Below are 21,180 nucleotides of genomic sequence, written 5' to 3'. Positions count from 1 at the left end.
TTACTGATGTTTTCCACGATGTTGTCGTTTTTAATAGCAGTTGCCTTTGTAATGTTGTCGTCACGACAGAGACCTAAGCCCAAAACAAAAAATGATGTCGTTTCTTTTTTACTGATGTTTTCCACGATGTTGTCGTTTTTAATAGCTGTTGCCTTTGTGATGTTGTCGTCACGACAGACAACCTAAGCCCAAAAAAAAAAAAAAAAAAAAAAAAAAAAAAAAAAAAAAAAAAAAAAAAAAACAAAAAGAGAAGCAGGTAGGAAGGTTAGAAGTGAAGTCACAGAGCGAGAGGCCAAATGCTAAAGCACCCGGCGCTTCTACGGCTTCCCTCTCTCGCTCCCCAAATCGGCCGTATCTCCACCCCCTCATCCTTCGGTCTCCGCCGTATCTCCGCCGCCAAATTCACCACAACAACGGCAAGTACAAGCACGACTCTAAACTAAATTAAACTATATAGAAATCTTCCTTCTTCTTCCATTTTCATTTTTTTGGTCTTTGTTTTATACCAGTTCAATTCGCATTTTTCCACTGTACAGATGGCTGTGGAAAACTACACGTTTGGGCCTTACAAGATAGATAGCAAGGAAGTGTTCTACTCAACGCAATTATCCTATGCCGCGGTCAATCTCCGTCCTCTTCTTCCCGGTATCTACTTTACCCAATCAGAAACTAGGCACTTTCTTTTCATATGCCCACTTTCTTTTTGTTATTATTTTAGATATTAGCGCATGATCGGGCTGAAAATCGAACAAATCCAAATGGGATCGACTGATAAATTATGATTTTGGAATAGTCTTTAATTTTCCATGTACACTTTTTTTTTCCCCTCTTCATTTAATCATAATGAGACTAGCAGTGATTTTTTTCTTCCTATTTTCGTTTTGCAGGTCATATCCTTTTCTTGTTGAGATTCAACGATTGTTTTGGATTTGTAGGCCGAAAATTTTCTTTTTAGCAATAGGTCATCATATCTTTCCATAGCTAGAGATATGAAGGGGGAAAAAAAAGACCTTTAAAAGAAGTTCAAGTATTTTATTGATTGCATCATCTTTTTGACTATTAATATAAATGCATTGGGGATCACAGCTCTAAGGCAGCCGTCTAAACAATTATCAGGTGCATGTTTGCATTAAGTATGTGATGTTGGGAGGTTCATGTTTGCATAAGTATGTGATGGGATATTGGGTATGATGAAGTCACCCTGGACTAATGTTTCATTGGCATGTTAATTTACTTGTTTAAGTGTTTTTCCTAGTCTATTGATTGAAACATAGTCTTAGATTCTTAGGGTGCGTTTTGTTGGGGGGAAAGGAAGGGAGGCAATTATGATGTTTGGTTGGCTAAAAGATAAAGAATGACCATTTCCTTTGGAATGGCTTTTCACCTGTTTTGATGGAATTGTCATTCAATTTGATTGCCTTGACAATATGTACACGTGCTTGTCTGCCCAAGGCGTGAAGTGAAGCGCTTTGTTGATCTCACTGCTGAGGAGACTAGTGATCTGTGGATCACAGCACAGAAGGTTGGTAGACAGCTCGAGAGCTACCATAAAGCATCGTCTCTTACATTTGCAATACAAGTATGTCAGCCTATTTGTTGATGTGAATTCTCCTATTTCTCGATAGAATCTGTGTTTCTTTGCTTGAAAATTCCACCGAATAATTTCTACAGACTATGTATGCAACACTTTCGTACTGTATTTCTTGTTTCATACTTCCTTTACATTGCCAAATAATATGTCTAAAATTATGTTTTCAAGTGTCAACTTCTTAGAATAGCCTGCGCCTGCATTTTTTATTTTCAAGAGGAACAAATTTTACTGAGCATTTTCTACCACATTGCTAGTCAACTCAATCAAACGATGAAATTCTTTGCTTTTGAAAGAAACTGACTGCATTGGCTTTCTTTGAAACCTAGGATGGACCCCAGGCAGGACAAACTGTACCCCATGTTCACATACATATTATCCCAAGGAAAGCTGGTGACTTTGAGAAGAATGATGAAATATACGACGCGGTAAGATCAAAACTTCATCTAGTCTCTGAAATTGCTTTACACGCTTTTCACTTGGATATTTACTCCGTTTTGATCTAGTCTCTGAAATTGCTTTACACGCTTTTCACTTGGATATTTACTCCGTTTTGATCTAGTCTCTGAAATTGCTTTACACGCTTTTCACTTGGATATTTACTCCTCTATCATTGGTGTTGTAGATCGACGACAGCGAGAAGGAAATGAAGCAAAAGCTGGAATTAGATAAGGAAAGGAAAGACAGAAGCCTTGAGGAGATGGCACATGAAGCAGATGAATACAGAAAGCTGTTCGTGTAGACGTTACCATTTCTGCATTTTATATACACTTCAATCTCCCATTGTTGTTCGTGACATTATGAAATCTAGGCTTATTATGATAATAGTTTCTATACATCTGCTACATTTTTATCTTTTGGTAGCTTTTTTACATGCTTAGAAAGGCTTTGGACTTGCGCAATATCAACTTTGGATTTGCTATTTATTCTTGTTTATATTGGAGAGATCGGAGGAGTTGGGAGATGAAGGATTTGGTTGAGAAATTTTACAAGTGCTTCGCTTTTATCAAAAACCTGCTCATTACTAATCATCTATCAACTATTCCATATATTAAAAGGGGGAATCTGAAAAGGTTGACGAGCAGCAATGATAACTTGCAGTGATTCCCTTTCTATTTAGCTCTTATTCTTCTTATAAGTTTTTTAATCTAACTAGTTTGCTCATTGTACACGAGGAGTGCTAAGAAAAGTTGCTTGGACATTCTCTTGCTCATCACTCCCTCTCTGATTCCTCTTGACAAAATGATACTTTTGACAGGCCAAAAAAAAAAAAAAAAAAGAAAGCAAAAAACTACACACACAAATCTTCTCTTAGGATACTGGCAAGTAATAAATTTTACATTTAGGCTCATGCCTCATGAAAGAATTTGGTAGTAGGATATGAAAAAAAAAAGAGACCCTTTAATGATAGGTGTATTTTAACACAAAATTAAGTACCATAAAAAATAGAAGAAAAAAATAGAGAATTTACCTTTGAGAGTGTATGAGTCTGAACTTTTACCTCTTAGTCTTGATAAATATCCTTTTGTTAGTATAATTATTTAACTAAAAAGGTTTTGAATCAAGAATAAATAGTAAAAATTCTAATTTATATATTTTTAAGGGGTATTTGTCAAGATTATCCCTTTAGAAACTCTGATGAAAATTGACTAAGAACCTTATACTGTGGTAATAAAAGCCCAAAATTCCGATTCAAAACTTTTATTTGTGTGAAAAAATGGAGAATTTATCCTTAAAGAGTGCACGAGTCTGGACTTTTACCGTTTATTCTCAATAAATATTATTTTGTTAGTGTAATTATTTGATTAAAAAAGTTATGAATCAAAAATAAAAAGAAAAAATCTTGACATCAATACTTTTAAGAGGTATTGCCTCGTTCACTTCGCATATTCGAGTTGAGATGTGACATTTTTTTAGAGCTTTTCACTGTAGCAGAAAAATTTAGATGTGACATTTTCTAAGAGTTTTTTACTGTAGAAATCTATAACTGAAAACTCAAATCGGTGAAATGAACGAGAGCTAAAATGACCTAACTTGTGTTGGCCTGTTTTTGCCTTTTTGGGCATCAAAGGATATGGCGGGAAAGATTGTATTTCCGATTTTTTTTAATTTATTTTTTAAATAATTAAATCGAATACAAATCGACAGATAACCCCTGCAAACTCCGACCAGTCTCGTTTCTTGCGATTTTGACGTTACTCTTTTCCCCGCCATTTCACCCAGTTTCTCATCTCAAAAATGGAGTCTACTCTCAAAGTAAGCATTTGCTACTAATATTGATTTTCATTTGCTCGTTGTTCCTCTACCAGTTAGGGTTGATCATTTCCAAGTTTTCTTTTTGCTGCATTTCGAGTTCTCTTTTAAGTCTGATGGTTTCGTTGCGAATGGTGTGGATTTTCTTGGTTTCAGAATTTCTTTGGGTTTTCTTCGTTCCGACCGTATCAGAAGGAAGTTATCGAGAAAATTCTGGAAAAAAGGGACTGTTTGGTGGTCATGGCCACTGGGAGCGGAAAGTCCTTGTGGTAAAGCTTAACCTATTTCAGATTTCCTTTTTTTTTTTTTTTGATTTTCTATGTAGTTCCGATTCTTAATGTTATGAATTTTGACACTCGCAAGATTTTTTGTTGAATTTCCAAACAGCTATCAGGTGCCTCCTTTGGTCGTCGGAAAGACCGGAGTCATTGTGAGTCCGCTTATTTCCTTGATGCAAGATCAGGTAAAAGTGTGTTTGTTGATTGACATATTCTCATCATTGTTGATTCATTTTCACTTCAAGATTGAAAACATTTCGGGTTTTTGTTAATTAGGTTATGGCTTTGAAACAACGGGGCATCAAAGCCGAGTTTCTTGGAAGCGCTCAGACCGATTCGTCGGTCCAGACAAAAGCCGAGGGTGGTTATTTCAACATCTTGTTTATGACTCCGGAAAAGGCATGCCTGATTCCCAAGAGGTAATCCTCTGCATTATATTTATCAATTTGGCAATGATCTTGGAGCTACATGCTTCAAACTGTTGTTTCTAGACACTTCCTGCAATGGCTGGGCCTTTTTCAGAATGAACATTAGCAAGGCATCAAGGGTTGGTAGGCTAGAATCCTAGAACTTAGATACTTTGACAATACGTTCCAAGCGGTTTCTGAGGTGTGCTGTATATGAGGTATACAAAATGAGCTTATCCACATTTTTATATCAGCTCTAGAAATGGAAATATTTAGAAGTCTTGTCTGGAAGTGCATGGAAATGAGTTTGTTTGTAGACTTGCAAAATTATGAGTTATAGGACATGCAAGTTCATGTTATGCGACATCATTCCACCGTAAATGATTTATTTTGACACAAACGGGTGTTCTAATTATTTTGTTTGATCTTTCAGCTTCTGGTCAAATTTGCTTAATGTGGGAATTTGTCTCTTTGCTGTTGATGAAGCACATTGCATATCAGAGTGGGGGCATGACTTCAGGTTATTGATACTTGCTTGTTACTTGTTTGATTGCGCTTCTGGCCTGTGATTTTTTTTTTGGTTGCACGTATCCACTGTCATTGACACTAAAAAACTTGAGCAACATGGTCAGTGTGGCCATCCAGGCCACTAGATAGTTGATGAGTTTTGGATGTATATTGATATATCAAATTTAAGTGGCCCTGTCTGTTTTTCAGAGGCAGGATACTAGTTTCTTGGTTCTCACCTTATCAAGAATTAACCTTCTCTGAAATTCCTTGGACCATTTCATGTGAATTTCATATCTTTGTTATCACTAATATTGCCTTCTTCAATTAGTGACTGACTTGTAGCATTACTTATTTCATTAGTTATTAGGCTTCTCTTCTCAGTGTGATTTCTTGTGGTTTTGGCCGTTAACCATGCAAAATTTTTCTTATTCAAATTAATATCAAATTATTGATCGTTTGCCTTTATTCTGTTCATGATAGGTTTTGTTGGTGTTCAAACCATATTGTTGCCTAGTATTGTTTTATCCTTGTACCTGGTGCTGTATTTACTTATTTCTGTTTTGTCATCTTCCCATGTTCAACGTCTGATGAATTCTCCTACTGGGTTCTTAGGGTGGAATACAAGCAACTAGATAAGTTGCGCAGCATTCTGTATGATGTTCCATTTGTTGCCTTGACTGCAACTGCCACTGAAAAGTATGTTTCTTTCTCTCTTCTTCCATCCTTATTATTGACCATCTATTTTGTGACTTGAAGTATGTTTTTTTTCTCTCTTCCTCCCTCTCTCTATATTCACTAACTATTTTGGTGACTTGACTGTAAGTTTTACTATCTTTGCCTGACCCTACAACTTGTAAATTTCATGACCTGGTGGAAGAGGCCTTTGGTTTTTCTTATCTATAAGTTTTCACTTTTTTTAACCCATTATTTCAGGGTTCGGCATGATATTATGAGTTCTTTAAAGATGAATGCTCCCTATGTTTCCATTGGCTCGTTTGACCGCAAAAATCTCTTCTATGGTGTCAAGCCTTTTAATCGCGGTCAATCATCTGTAGATGAGCTTGTTCAAGAAATTATGAAATTTGTAGCTAGTTCTGGTTCAACCATTGTTTATTGCACAACCATTAAGGATGTCGAGCAGGTATATTATTCTTTCTTTTTTTTCTTTCTCTTTCTTTTTCTCCCTTTGGATGGGATCTTTTATCCGCCTTTTTAGGTAATTTATTTATGTTTTCAATGCAAAATCTATGCTTATCACGACTTGCTTTCTTAGAATTTGCTTGTTTTGGCTATGTTGAGGCCTTCATCTTGTTCATAATTGTATCTCTTAGTTACTGATTTGTTATATTCTCTTTTTCTCATCTTTTCTTAGATATTCAACTCCCTTCTGGAGGTGGGTATTAAGGCCGGAATTTATCATGGACAAATGGGTAGTAAAGCTCGTGCTGAGACCCACAGGTTCCATCTCTATTAGATGATATTTATAGTAGCTTTCTTTGCTTCTCATGTCATCTATACAATTATGGACAATTGCACCTCCCTTTCTTGCATTGCATTAAGCATGCAATAGTGCTTGTCATACATAACTAATGTAGGCTTTTGTATTTCTTTCTAGAATGTTTGTAAGAGATGAGCTGCAAGTTATGGTTGCCACGATTGCTTTTGGCATGGGAATTGATAAGCCAGATATAAGGCAAGTAATACACTATGGTTGCCCCAAGAGTTTAGAATGCTATTACCAGGGAAGTGGACGTTGTGGGAGAGATGGCATCGCATCTGTTTGTTGGCTTTATTACACAATGAGTGACTTTACAAAAGCTGACTTCTATTGTGCAGAATCACAAACAGTAAGTATTGTTTTCTCTCAGAGAATTTGCTTCATCACTCCCGAATTAGTTGGTTGCCTCATATACAGGTTAAGTAAACTAAATTTGTGTACTGGGAATTTTTCTCGACAATCCTGCAATTCATTTTATTAATTCCTGTGAGAGTACTTATGGATGCTGTTCACCAGGCAAATCAACGAAAAGCTGTTATGGAGTCTTTGATGGCTGCAAAACGCTATTGCGTACTGACGACTTGCAGGAGAAACTTCTTGCTTCAACATTTTGGGGAGAATTTTTCAGCTGATAAATGTGGTTCGGTTTTGCTTGAGTTTATTGAGTTTGTCCATTTCCAGCTTTCCTGTTGGATTCTAGTTGTTTTTGTGCACTTCTGTAAATTAGTGAATCATATTATTTGTTTGATGATAATCACATCTCTCTAGATAAGCCTATAACTTAGTTAGACAAGTAATTTAAACAACAACAACAACAACAAGCCTTAATCCCAACTTAATTGGGGTCGGCTATATGGATTTCACTTTTCCACACGGCTCTATTCGAACTTAAACTTTCCTGAAAGCCTAGATCTAGAATGTCTTTCCTAACGACTTCGGTCCATGTAATTCTTGGTATACCCCTCCCTCTCCTAGTATTAGGTATAAGAATGTCCTCTCAAGCACGAACTGGTGCTTCTAGTGGTCTACATTGGACATGCCTGAACCACCTCAAACGGCCTTCGCACACCTTATCTTCTATTGGTGCTACACTTACTTTACTACGAATAACTTCATTCTTTATGCGATCCATTTTCGTATGGGCACTCATTCATCTTAACATATGCATTTCTGCCACACTCATCTTGGATATATGTTGTCTCTTAATGGCCCAGCATTCACTACCATATAACATAGCTGGGCGGATTACAGTCTTATAGAACTTTCCTTTCAACTTAATAGGCATCTTGCCATCACATAAAACTCCCGTAGTATTTTTCTACTTAACCCACCCTGCCTTAATTCTATATTGAATATCCTCTTCTATATCTCCTTCGTACTGCACTATAGACCCAAGGTACTTAAACTTCCTAGAAGCTCCAATCTTCACACCATCTAAAGAAATTCCATCACTCTGATTACTTGAGTTACTAAACCTACAATGCATGTATTCAATTTTCATCCTACTTAACTTAAATCCCTTCGTCTCGAGAGTCTGTCTCCGCAGTTCTAACTTACGGTTAACTCCTTCCCTATGTTCATCAACTAAAACTATATCATCCGCAAAAAGCATACACCAAGGAACTCTATCTTGGATTTCTCTTGTCAGCTCATCCATCATTATGGTGAAAAGATAAGGACCAAGAGCAAATCTTTAATGAAGGCCGATCCGAATGGGGAACTCTGTCGTGTAGCCTCCAGCAGTTCTCACACTCGTGACTGCCCCATCGTACATGTCCTTAATTACCTTAATATACCTCACATGCACTCCTCTCTTTTTTAGCACCCACCATAAAACTTTCCTCGGCACCCTATCATATGCCTTTTCTAAATTTATAAAGACCATATATAGGTCCTTCTTGGCTTCTCTATACCTTTCCATCAGCATCCTAAGAATAAAAATGGCTTCTGTGGTTGATCTTCTTAGCATAAAGCTAAATTGGTTACCTGAGATGGTAGTTGTGGCCCTTAATCGCCTTTCGATAACTCTCTCCCAAAGTTTCATAGTGTGGCTTATTAACTTTATGCCCCTATAATTGTTACAATTTATCACATCTTCTTTATTCTTGAAGATGGGGACAAGAATATTTTTTCTCCATGCATCAGGCATATGCTTCTTCTTTAGTATCTCATTAAAAAGCTTAGTGAGCCACACAATTCCAGCATCTCCTAACGCCATCCAAACCTCTATTGGAATATCATCTAGCCCACATGCCTTCTCCTTTTTCATCTTCCGTAGTGCAGTTTTAACTTCCGAGACTCTGATTCCTTTTGTATACATCACATTAGGTTCTCCTTGTGACCTAAGATTGTCAAACTCTATCGCATGATCATTGTTGACGGTCAAATTTCGTCAACAAAAAACCGGCCGGGTTACCTCTTGGTTTCCCTTTGGATTACAGGCCTGTGTGTGTAGTGAACGTATGAGAATTTTTTGAATATGTGTGTTTATGTGTTTAACTAAATTAAGCATGGACAAAACAACACAAGAAATTTTATAGTGGTTCACTCTATGAAATTAGAGTTACATCCACTGTGATTTTGTATTTTTTTTGAGAAGATCATAATTTACAACAATTGCTCTCATTAAATCTCTTTTCTTTTTTGAACCTCTGGACCCTCTTCTTACTGGGGGTCTTCCTCCTTTTATACTGGGCTTCTTTCGCTTAGGGGGTTTCCTTCATAGTTGAAAGCACTCAAGTGCTTCCTTGGTAGGCCCAGACGTAGCCCACTAATCAACACTGTTCACTCAGCCAATTAGTCTCCTATTACGGCTCTGTGTTTCTTCGTAATGCTTTCCTGTCCCCTGTGGGGCGGTTTGAGGGCTTGCAATTAATGCCTGCAGACGTCTTCCACTTTTGCACGCAATCCGTCACGTCCTTTAAAGAACGTTCCCCTCGTCGTCAGCGCTGCTTAGCCCAATCGCCCAATTTGGCGGTTACTTCTGCGGTTGAGGGATCTCCTCGCCTTAATCTCGACGGTGCGATCTGTCGACGCCATAAAGAAGCGTCGCCCACCATTTGGACTTCGTGCTTTGGGCTTTCCAGTGGAATAGGAGGGAAACGTAGACGTCGAGGGTTGTCTCTTGGCGGAGAGTAGTCAAGGCCACGTGTCGCATTACCGTTCGTCCACGTGTCTGTCATATTTTCCCACACGACAGCTACCCCCCAGGTCGAGGGCTCCTTTTAGGCGGCCTCGAGCTTAGGTTCGGTTGTCCTTCCGTGCTTTGGGTGTGGGAAACCGGTCCCGAGCCTTCGCCCGCAATGATGGCCTGGGCGCTTCGGATTTCCTTCAGGGGACGCAACCGTCGCGTCGGTTGATTTCTCATGATGATGTACGGCCTTTATTTCGAAATGACGAATATGGACCCTTGGATCGCGACCTCTCGGTTCCCGGTCCTATTTTATCACCGTCAGATCCGGGCATGATTCCCTTGCCGTTGGATTTCAAAGTCTTCATCCAACGGTCAGGGTAGAGGATGTCCGTTTCTTTAAATACCCTCTGCGAACTCGAGAGCCATTTTTTCAAAACTTCAGACTCTCTTCGCACCTGTTGAACTGCTGCCTTCTTCGTCGGAATCTTTCCTCTCCAACCTCTGGTTCGTGCTTCTTGCTCTTCGAGGCGTATCGCGAAGCCGTTCTTTCTTCAAGACTTTTCCGGGAACCCTTCTTTACCGGTAAGCCTTTCCACCCTCTGTTCTGTTTTGTTTTTTCGCTATGTGTATGTATATATAAAAAATGTGCGGAATGTAGGAGTTAGGGAAGGTTACCTCTAGATTCTCCTAGTGCTTCCTTTGCCACTTTTTTAATGCAGCTGGCCATGGCATCCCACATAGTATTTACATCACCTACATATGACTAAGTAGCCTCATCTAACAACTTCTCTTTAAAGGCCAATTGCTTCATTCCCTTCAAATGCCACCAACGAGTTCGTGAGAGGTGGTTTATCTTAATCCTTCTAAGCAAAGCTTAATGCTCACATCTAAGATCACTAACCTATGTTGGGTGGCTAGTACTTCTCCAGGAATTACTTTACAATTCTTACATAGAGAACGATTTTTATACTTGGTGAGAAAATATTCTATCTGGCTTAAGTTCCTTCTATTCTTAAAAGTTATCAAGTGAGAATCTCTTTTCTTGAAAAATATGTTTGTTATGATAAAATCATGTCCCAACGCAAATTCCAAAATAGATTTCCCTTCTTCGTTTCGAGCTCCAAAACCAAAACCACCATGGATCCTTTCGAAATTTTCCCTATCCTTACCAACATGCCCATTGAAATCTCCTCCAATGAAAATGCTATCCTCATTGCCTATATGACACACTAAGTCATCCATGTCTTCCTAGAACTTGACTTTAGTTTCCGCATCTAATCCTATTTGTGGAGCGTACGCATTAATTACATAGATGAACTTATTTCCTAGTACCAATTTGAGCATTATAATTATATCCTCCTATTCGCTTAATCTCAACTACGTCATCCTTCACAGTTTTGTCCACTAGAATACCAACTCCGTTGCGATTCCTTTCCCAACCTGCATACCATAACTTGTGTCCTAAATTTCTAATCTCCTTTGCTTTCTCTCATGTCCACTTCGTTTCTTGTAAGTGTAGAAAGTAGTCGACCCTTGTATTTAGTTAGGAAGTTATTTATTTTCTTAGAATAGATTCCAGTTTCTATAGTTTTAGTTTATGTTTTTCCTTAATTAGATTTTGTAGTTTCCGGTTTTCCTATTTTGGTGGAATTCTTGATTTTCAGGGATTCTATTTCCCTTTCTCGGTGGACTGGTTTGTCAGCCACCCTAGTCTATATATTAGGTTGTATATCGTTATTTTGATAATAAGAATAATCCGAATTATTCCATTGATTTCTTCATGGTATCAGAGCCCTAGGTTTCTGAACCCTAATCCGTTCCAAACATCTCTTTCCCTTGCCGTACTCTCACCATGACAAAATACGGCATGGCATCACAATCCTCTTCCTCGGAAATCACTTCTAGATCCGAGCCTAATTCTTCAGCCCCTATTATCCCTGATTCTTCCTCTCATCTTGTCACAAATCATAAACTTCATGGCCATAATTTTCTTCAATGGTCACAGTCCGTTTTTATGTACATCTGCGGCAAAGGGAAGGATGAACATCTCACAGGCGAAATCTCTGCTCTAGAAACAACAGATCCGAAATACTGGGCCTGGAAAACTGATGATCACTTGGTTATGTCATGGCTAATAAATTCCATGACCACAGAGGTTGGAGAAAACTTTCTGCTCTACAGGACAGCCAAAGAGATATGGGAGGCTGCTCGTGAAACATATTCCAGCACTGAGAATTCCTCAGAGTTGTTTGAGATTGAGACCAAATTATATGATCTATGACAGGGAGAATCGAGTGTTACTCAATATTTCAACACTCTCACACGCTGTTGGCTGCAATTGGACATGTACGAGATTTATTCTTGGAAATGCCTTGATGACTTTGCCTTGCATAGGAAGATTGTTGAACAAAAAAGAACCATCGGATTTCTTCTTGGCCTCAATAAAGACCTAGACGAAGTCAAGGGGAGAATCATGGGGATTAAACCTCTTCCAACTATTCGGGAGGCTTTTACAGAAGTTCGTAGAGAGGAGAGCAGAAAGAAACTGATGATGACAGACAACCACACTGCACCCGCTTCCGAAGGGTCAGCCTTGTACACTCACAATTCCTCTCAGAATAATAAGCCCAGGAAAGGACGACCATGGTGCGACCATTGTAAGAAACTTGGTCATGTGAAGGAGACATGCTGGAAAATACATGGAAAACCTGCAGATTGGAAGCCATCTAGTGAACGATTTGATAGGGAGAACCGTGCAAATGCTGCTGCTACAACAGGAAATAATGCAAAAGTCAGTCCATTCACCAAGGAGCAACTTGAGGCACTGCAGAAAATGCTTGGTCATGTTTCCAGTTCCGGACAAGCACCACAAGCATCACAATCCTTTGCTGAGCAACCTACCAGCCTTCTAGCACACCAAGGTATCCTATCCTATGCTCATATTGTCCAAAATAGGACACCAAAACCGTGGATAGTTGACTCGAGAGCCTCGGATCATATGACTGGAGACATTAACTGTTTCAGAAATTACAGTCCATGTACTAGTCACTACGCAGTCCGAATAGCTGATGGTTCATTCTCACCAGTAGCAAGAACCGGATCAGTCCAATTAACAAAGGATCTTCACCTTTACCCTGTCCTTTATGTCCCTAAATTAGACTGCAATCTACTTTTAATCAGCAAACTTACTCGTAACTTAAAATGTGTGACTAAATTCTATTCCAATTTTTGTGATTTTCAGGCAGTGGATTCGGGAAGGTGATTGGCAGTGCTGAGATGCGTGGTGGCCTATGTTTGCTCAAAGAAAATAATCTCCTTGGTAGACAAGTTCACCCGTCAAGTTGTGTTTTTGAGTCTAGTTCAAATTCTGTCAATCTTGTTTCCAATTCTATTTCAATTGAGAGTCAAGTCATGTTATGGCATTGTTGCCTTGATTATCCAAATTTTGGATACATTGAAAAGTTGTTTCCACATTTGTTTATCAATAAAAATTCCAATTTTTATCAATGTGAAATTTGCCAGCTTGTAAAACATACTAGACATGTATATTCTAGTTTACAATGCAAGCCTTCACATCCATTTTCTGTGATTCACAGGGATATTTGGGGACCGTCACAAGTAAAAAATATAAATAGGGCTCGATGGTTTGTGTCATTCATAGATGATCATACGAGAACAACTTAGACATTCCTTATGAAAGAAAAATCCGAAACAGCCACCATCTTTCATTCCTTTCATTCCATGATCTCTACTCAATTTCAAAGCAACATTCAAGTTCTTAAAACAGATAATGCCAAGGAGTATTTCAATTCCATTCTTGGTCCTTATCTTTCCAAGCATGGTATCATTCATATAAGCTCTTGTGTTGATACTCCTCAACAAAATGGGGTTGCGGAGAGGAAGAATAGACATTTACTTGAGGTGGCCTGTGCCATTATGTTCTCTAATCATGTGCCTAAACACTTTTGGGGGGAAGCCATACTCACAGCCACTTATCTCATCAATAGGATGCCTAGTCGAGTCCTAAAATTCCAAACTCCTCGTCATATTCTCATGGAAACCTATCCACATATCCGCTCCTTTTCTTCCGACTTACCATTGAAGGTTTTTGGTTGTTCTTCCTTTGTTCACATCCACCAACAACACCGGACCAAACTTGATCCCAGGTCTCTCAAATGTATCTTCCTCGGTTACTCCTTTAATCAAAAAGGATACAAGTGTTACTCACCAATCACTAGGAAAGTATACAACTCCATGGATGTCACCTTTTTTTAGAATCAATCTTACTTTCCCAAATTTAAAATTTAGGGGGAGAACTCGAAGGAATATCAGATTTGGGATCTTCTCCAAGACACTCAGGCCATTTTTCCTTCAACAATCCCAAACACTTCCACTCAACCGACTCTACTCGAAGAACCAAACTCGGCCACTGAAATAGCCCCAATTGTCCCTACTCCACCTCAACTTGACACTAATGATCATGAACTTCGTGTCTATACCAGAAGGAGAAGACCAACCGAGCATATAGAGGACACCATGCAGACCCGTGACTGTCAAGAACCAGAACCAAGTCCTGCATCCGATAATCACAATGGTATGAATTTCGTAACTCATGACTCTATTGTGCCAATGGTTGATGACTCTGATCAGCCAATTGCTCACAGGAAAGGTGTTCGAGGGTGCACTGGTCATCCAATCGAAAGATATGTAGCTTATGGGAAGTTGCTACCACCTTACAGGGCTTTTGTGTCCAACCTTGATAGTGTGCAGATTCCTAACTCTATCCAAGAGGCTCTAAAGGTTCCAGCATGGAAACAAGAAGAAATTCGGGCTCTAGAAAGGAATGACACATGGATCCTTACAGAATTACCTCATGGAAAAAATCCTGTAGGCTGCAAGTGGATATTCATGGTTAAGTACAAAGCAGATGGAAGTGTCGAAAGATTCAAAGCCAGACTTGTAGCAAAGGGCTTCACGCAGTCATATGGGATAGACTACCAGGAAACTTTCGCACCCGTTGCCAAGCTCAATACTGTTCGAGTTCTACTCTCTGTTGCAGTGAATCAAGATTGGCCTCTATACCAACTTGATGTTAAAAATGCCTTCTTGAATGGGGACTTTGAAGAAGAAGTCTACATGACTATACCTCCGGGCTTAGAAAATAATTCAAACAGCAGGTTTGTTTGTAAGTTGAAGAAATCCTTATATGGCTTGAAACAATCTCCTCGTGCTTGGTTTGACAGGTTTGCCAAAACTGTGATTACAAATGGATACCATCAGTGTTAAGCTGATCATACACTGTTTGTTAAATCCAATTCTGTAGGCAAGATAGCTATTCTCATAGTGTATGTAGACGATATCATCTTGACAGGTGATGATTCAGAGGAAATTATTAGACTAAAAAAGATGCTTGCAATAGAATTTAAGATCAAGGATCTCGGGACTCTCATATACTTTCTGGGAATGAAGGTGGCTCGGTCTAAGGAGGGAATTGTAATATCCCAAAGAAAGTACATCTTAGACTTGTTAAGCGAAATTGGCTTTCTTGGGTGTAAACCTGCTGACACACCCATGGATCCCAACAAAAAGCCAAACAGAAATGAAGAAAGTAATCCAGTTGACAAGGGAAGATATCAGAGGCTTGTGGGCAAACTAATCTACCGAAATCCTTATATGGCTTGAAACAATCTCCTCGTGCTTGGTTTGACAGGTTTGCCAAAACTGTGATTACAAATGGATACCATCAGTGTTAAGCTGATCATACACTGTTTGTTAAATCCAATTCTGTAGGCAAGATAGCTATTCTCATAGTGTATGTGGACGATATCATCTTGACAGGTGATGATTCAGAGGAAATTATTAGACTAAAAAAGATGCTTGCAATAGAATTTAAGATCAAGGATCTCGGGACTCTCATATACTTTCTGGGAATGAAGGTGGCTCGGTCTAAGGAGGGAATTGTAATATCCCAAAGAAAGTACATCTTAGACTTGTTAAGCGAAATTGGCTTTCTTGGGTGTAAACCTGCTGACACACCCATGGATCCCAACAAAAAGCCAAACAGAAATGAAGAAAGTAATCCAGTTGACAAGGGAAGATATCAGAGGCTTGTGGGCAAACTAATCTACCTATCACACACAAGACCTGATATTGCTTACTCAGTCAGTGTAGTGAGCCAGCACATGAATAATCCGAGTGAGGATCATTTGGAAGCAGTGAACAGAATTTTGAGATATTTGAAGATGACTCCTGGACATGGTTTGCTCTTCAAAAAATCTGAAAAACGTGAGGTTGAGATATACACAGGTGCTAGCTGGGCAGGAAAATTAACTGATAGAAGGTCAACCATTGGTTACTGTTCATATGTCTGGGGAAATCTCGCCACTTGGAAAAGCAAAAAACAAGCTGTTGTCTCTCGGAGTAGTGCAGAATCAGAATATCGTGCTCTTGCACTAGGAATATGTGAAGGAATGTGGCTTCAAAGGCTATTAAAGGAGCTTAAGGTTGAGACGAGGGATGCAGTTAAGATGTTTAGTGACAGTCAGGCAGCTATTAGCATCGCTAAAAATCCTGTGCATCATGACAGAACAAAACACATCGAGATTGATCGACACTTAATCTCAGAGAAGGTCAACAACAGGATTGTGCAGCTAAGCCATGTTTCAACAAGACTTCAGATTGCTGACATTCTCACTAAAGCACTACCAAGGGTCAGTTTCGATGAATTGAACTCCAAGCTTGGTTTGTATAATATATACAACCCAGCTTGAGGGGGAGTGTAGAAAGTAGTCGACCCTTGTATTTAGTTAGGAAGTTATTTATTTTCTTAGAATAGATTTCAATTTCTATATTTTTAGTTTTTGTTTTTCCTTAATTAGATTTTGTAGTTTCCGGTTTTCCTATTTTGGTGGAATTCCTGATTTCCAGGGATTCTATTTCCCTTTCTCGGTGGACTGGTTTGTCAGCCACCCTAGCCTATATATTAGGTTGTATATCGTTATTTTGACAATAAGAATAATCGGAATTATTCCATTGATTTCTTCCTTCGTTTCCTGTAAGCATGTTAAAAATCCGGATTATTCAGCCCATTCACAACTGTAACAGGCTGTAGATTTGACAGGCTGTAGAGGTCTCTAGCTGTCATCTTTCCTTATTTAGTTGATTTAGGAAATCAGGAAATATATCATGATATTTCCTGATTACGTTAGACTAGAAATTAGCCTTTATTTTCCCTGATAATAAGGCTGTAGATCAGGCCACACTCTTGTATATAAGTGCAGCTTTTTACCATTCCAGATCAATGAAAAGTATTATAATTTTTCATTCATTTCTTTATGGTATCAGAGACTGGTTTCTGACTCTGTCCAGTAGTCCCTTTTCTTTTCATTCCTTCTTCCTTTAGTCCAATATTCAATGGCCAAATATGGCATGGCAGTAGACCGTGGAAGCTCCACTTCAGAAATTACCTCCAGTCAGGAAACCCCAGTGGCAGGGATCAATGGAGGCTCGGACAGCAGTGGAGTTTTGCCAATCACAAGCCACAAGCTGAACGGGCATAACTATTTGCAGTGGTCACAATCCGTTCTCATGTTTGTTCGTGGGAAAGGAAATGATGACCACCTCACAGGCCTGTCAACTTCACCAGGAGAAAAAGACCCCAAATACCGGTCTTGGAGGGCTGAGGACAGCATGGTGATGTCTTGGCTGATTAACTCTATGATCAATGATATTGGAGAAAATTTTCTTCTCTATAGTACTGCCAAAGAAATTTGGGATGCTACCAAAGATACCTACTCCAGCAAAGAAAACACCTCTGAACTATTTGGTGTGGAAACCATTCTCCATGATCTCCGACAAGGTGAAACCTCTGTTACCTAATACTATAATACTCTTACTCGTTATTGGCAACATTTAGACTTGTTTGAAGAGTATACTTGGGAGAGTCCGAGTGATGGAAATCGGTATAGGCAGATTATTGAAAAGAAACGAGTGTTTAAGTTTCTAATGGGACTTAACAAAGATTTAGATGAAGTCCGTGGGAGAATTCTAGGTACAAAGCCACTGCCAAGTCTAAGAGAAGCCTTCTCGGAGGTAAGGAGGGAAGAAAGCCGGAAGAAAGTGATGTTGGGAACACTAAACAATTAGCCCACAGCCGCAGCCACTGAAGGATCAGCCCTTGCTGTACGTGGACCACAACTGAACAACACAGAAAACAAGGTGAGAAGAGGAGGCAGACCTTGGTGTGAACATTGCCGGAAGACAGGCCATACAAGGGATACTTGTTGGAAGATTCACGGGAAACCTACTGATTGGAAACCCTCACGTTGAACAACTGAAAGCCGTGGCAACATTGCATCTTCAGCCAGTGAGAATAGCACCTCAGAACCGATTCTCTTTAGCAAAGAGCAGCTTGAACTTCTTCAAAAGATGATCAGCCAATCCACAAGCTCTTCTATTGTTGCTACAGGGTCCCTTGCTCAAAAAGGTAATTTTTTAAAGGCCTTAATTGTTAGCAGGGAAAGGAAAAATATTTGGATCATTGACTCAGGTGCTTCAGACCACATGACGGGAGATAAATCTCTTCTTACTGATTTTGTGCCTAACAATGGAAATCACTCAGTTAAGATTGCAGATGGCTCCACTTCAAGAGTTGCAGGGTTTGGTTCGATCATAGTTTCTAAGACTCTGTCCCTTCAATCTGTCTTACTTGTACCAAATCTTGATTATAATTTATTGTCAATTAGTAAACTGACTCGAGATAAGAAGTGTGTTGCTAAATTCTTCCAAAAATTGTGTGAATTTCAAGACTCTGATTCGGGGAAGATGATTGGCAGTGCTGAGAAGTGCTCGGGACTCTATCTCCTCAAAGGCGATCACTTTGTGGAAAAATAAGCTCACGAAGCAGTCTTGTCAAGTCAGTCTCACAATAGTCATGTTTCTATTTCTTCTAATAAGGATAGTGAAATTATGTTATGGCACTATCGTCTAGGACATCCTAATTTCTTTTATCTTGAAAAATTGTTCCCTTCATTATTATCTAAGAATTTTCAATGTGAAGTGTGTCATTTTTCAAAGCATGTTCGTAATTCATATCCTAGCCGATCATATAATATGTCACATCCTTTCTCTATGATTCATAGTGATGTCTGGGGACCATCCAATATTAAAAATATCACCGGGTCACGTTGGTTTGTATCTTTTATTGACGATCACACAAGAATTACCTGGATATTTCTCATGAAAGAAAAATCAGAAGTAGAGCAAATCTTCAAAAATTTCAACACCATGATCCAAACAAAAATCCAAGTCTTCAGGACAGATAATGCAAAAGAATATTTCAAAACTGTTTTAGGAGATTATCTGAACAGTCAGGGTATTATTCATCAGAGTTCTTGTGTCGACACTCATGAATAGAATGGGATAGCGGAGAGAAAAAATAGGCATCTCCTTGAGGTTGCTAGGTCCTTGATGTTCACTTCTCATGTTCCAAAACACTTATGGGGAGAAGCTGTCCTTACGGCAGCTTATCTTATCAACAGAATGCCATCCCGTGTGCTAAAATTTCAAACTCTGAGTCAAGTCTTTCTCAAAGCTTGTCCAGAAAGTCATCTCATTTCCAACATTCCACCCAAACTATTTGGATGCTCAGCCTTTGTTCATGTTTATCCGCATAACCGAAGCAAACTCGATCCCAGAGCAATCAAATGCATTTTTCTTGGGTACTCACCAAATCAAAAAGGGTATAAATGTTACTCACCCATCACAAGAAAATTCTATAACTCGATGGATGTTACATTCCTTGAGGAACACCCCTACTACCCAAAAACTAATGTTCAGGGAGAGAGTGTGTCAAAAGAACATCATTCTTGGGACATCCCCATTGAAACCCAACCTCATCATGACCTACGTGTTTCTCATCATGACCTTCATGCTCTTGATCCCAATTCAAACACTCAGTCGCTCGAATCTCTTGTTGAAGCCCATTCACAGAATCCACCTCAAGAGTTACCCTCCAAATCTCCATCACACCATTCTCCTGCTAAACATAGTGAGCTTCGTGTTTATTCCAGAAAGAAATGGCATCGAAAGGAGATAGAACAACCAGCATTCCCTCAGCAAATCCAAGAGTCGGAACCAACTCCAAGTCTTTCAGAAGCAACACCAGGTAACTCCCAACCTGTCTCATCTACTCTTGAGCTTTATGATGATCGGCGCATTGCCATAAGAAAAGGAGTTAGATCCTGCACAAGTCATCCTGTTTATAACTTCCTGTCTTACAAAAGATTATCTCCAGAATATTGTGCTTTTGTCTCCAATCTTGACAAGATACAGGTCCCTAACAATATTCATGAAGCCATTAAGATACCACATTGGAAGGCAGCCATTATGGAAGAAGTTCGGGCCTTAGAAAAGAACAATACATGGGAGATAGTTGACTTGCCACAAGGAAAACGATCCGTGGGCTGCAAATGGATATTCACGATAAAACACAAGTCAGATGGGAGTGTAGAACGATTTAAAGCTCGACTAGTTGCAAAGGGATTCACGCAATCTTATGGTATTGATTACCAGGAAACATTTGCCCCAGTTGCTAAACTCAATACTGTAAGAGTTCTCCTATCCCTTGCAGCTAATCTAGAATGGCCACTATTCCAACTTGATGTCAAGAATGCCTTCCTCAACGGCGATCTCGAAGAAGAAGTATACATGGAGATTCCTCCTGGTCTCGGAACACAAGCAACAAATAATAAAGTCTGCAAACTCAAGAAGTCATTGTATGGACTAAAGTACTTACCTCGAGCTTGGTTCGATCGATTTTCTAAAGCTGTAAGGAAGTTTGGATACGCACAGTGTTAAGCGGATCATACTCTTTTTATCAAGCGATCAGAAAGGGGGGAGTCATCCATTCTCATTGTCTACGTAGATGACATTGTCCTTAGTGCTGGAACTTTGGACGGGTCGCCCGCGACCGCCTGAAAAGCCCGAGGATTTGCCCGAGCCCGAACCCGACCCGCTCGAGATTTTCGGGCCGCCCGCCCGAGCCCGAATTTCACCTTGAATGGGCCGCAGGCTTGTATTCGGCGGCCCGAGCCCGGCCGGGCGGCCTGAGTCCGCCCGAATTGCCCGAATTTTTTAAACTTTTTTTTTTAATATTAAGTTATTTGTATATATCTTAGTATTACAATTTATATATATATTAAATTTGAAATGAATACACGAACTATATAAAAAAATTATTTCTTTATTAATTTTTAAATTTGTAATTCATGATTGCCTCATTAAAAACCTTACCAAGAAAAACCCAATTGGGATAAAAACTTGGCAAGGAAAAAAGAGTGCAATCATTTTGTGACGAATTACAAATTGTACAAACTTACATTGTTTATTAAATTACAAATACAATGTAAAAAGTAAATACATATTTACAAATTACAAATTTACAATTTAATTTGAAGCTAAGGGATCATCTTCAAAATTAAATGTTAATCGATTAAATTCATCGATCCATTCTT

General features: G+C 39.1%; 2 protein-coding genes across 5 annotated transcripts in view; both read left to right on the top strand.

Moving 5' to 3' along the window:
* The first annotated feature begins 258 nt into the window (after positions 1–258).
* Positions 259–2,867, top strand: LOC112091321 (bifunctional bis(5'-adenosyl)-triphosphatase/adenylylsulfatase FHIT). Of its 4 annotated transcripts, none has more exons than XM_024164647.1 (5): positions 259–416; positions 537–647; positions 1,433–1,579; positions 1,918–2,016; positions 2,214–2,867. In XM_024164647.1, the coding sequence occupies exons 1-5, from the start codon at positions 297–299 to the stop codon at positions 2,328–2,330; spliced, it is 594 nt and encodes a 197-aa protein (XP_024020415.1). In that variant the 5' UTR covers positions 259–296; the 3' UTR covers positions 2,331–2,867. The 4 variants fall into 4 exon arrangements, with proteins under 4 accessions (XP_024020415.1, XP_024020416.1, XP_024020414.1 ...); XM_024164648.1 differs by having other exon boundaries at positions 510–647; positions 1,433–1,522; XM_024164646.1 differs by having other exon boundaries at positions 510–647.
* Positions 2,868–3,770: 903 nt separating this feature from the next.
* LOC21405498 (ATP-dependent DNA helicase RecQ) overlaps positions 3,771–21,180 on the top strand; it is a 35,969-nt gene continuing 18,559 nt past the window's right edge. Inside the window, 10 exon segments of the mRNA XM_024164651.1 lie at positions 3,771–3,844; positions 3,998–4,110; positions 4,229–4,304; positions 4,396–4,538; positions 4,960–5,046; positions 5,649–5,732; positions 5,970–6,252; positions 6,409–6,494; positions 6,652–6,883; positions 7,051–7,174. Of these exon segments, the coding sequence (XP_024020419.1) occupies positions 3,827–3,844; positions 3,998–4,110; positions 4,229–4,304; positions 4,396–4,538; positions 4,960–5,046; positions 5,649–5,732; positions 5,970–6,252; positions 6,409–6,494; positions 6,652–6,883; positions 7,051–7,174 (1,246 nt within the window). The 5' untranslated portion in view covers positions 3,771–3,826.

The sequence above is a fragment of the Morus notabilis genome, unplaced genomic scaffold (genome assembly GCF_000414095.1).
Source record: "Morus notabilis unplaced genomic scaffold, ASM41409v2 Scaffold283, whole genome shotgun sequence".
Classification (NCBI taxonomy): Eukaryota; Viridiplantae; Streptophyta; class Magnoliopsida; order Rosales; family Moraceae; genus Morus; species Morus notabilis.
Note: the sequence above shows the minus strand (reverse complement) of the source record. Positions and strands in the feature narration are given on the sequence as shown.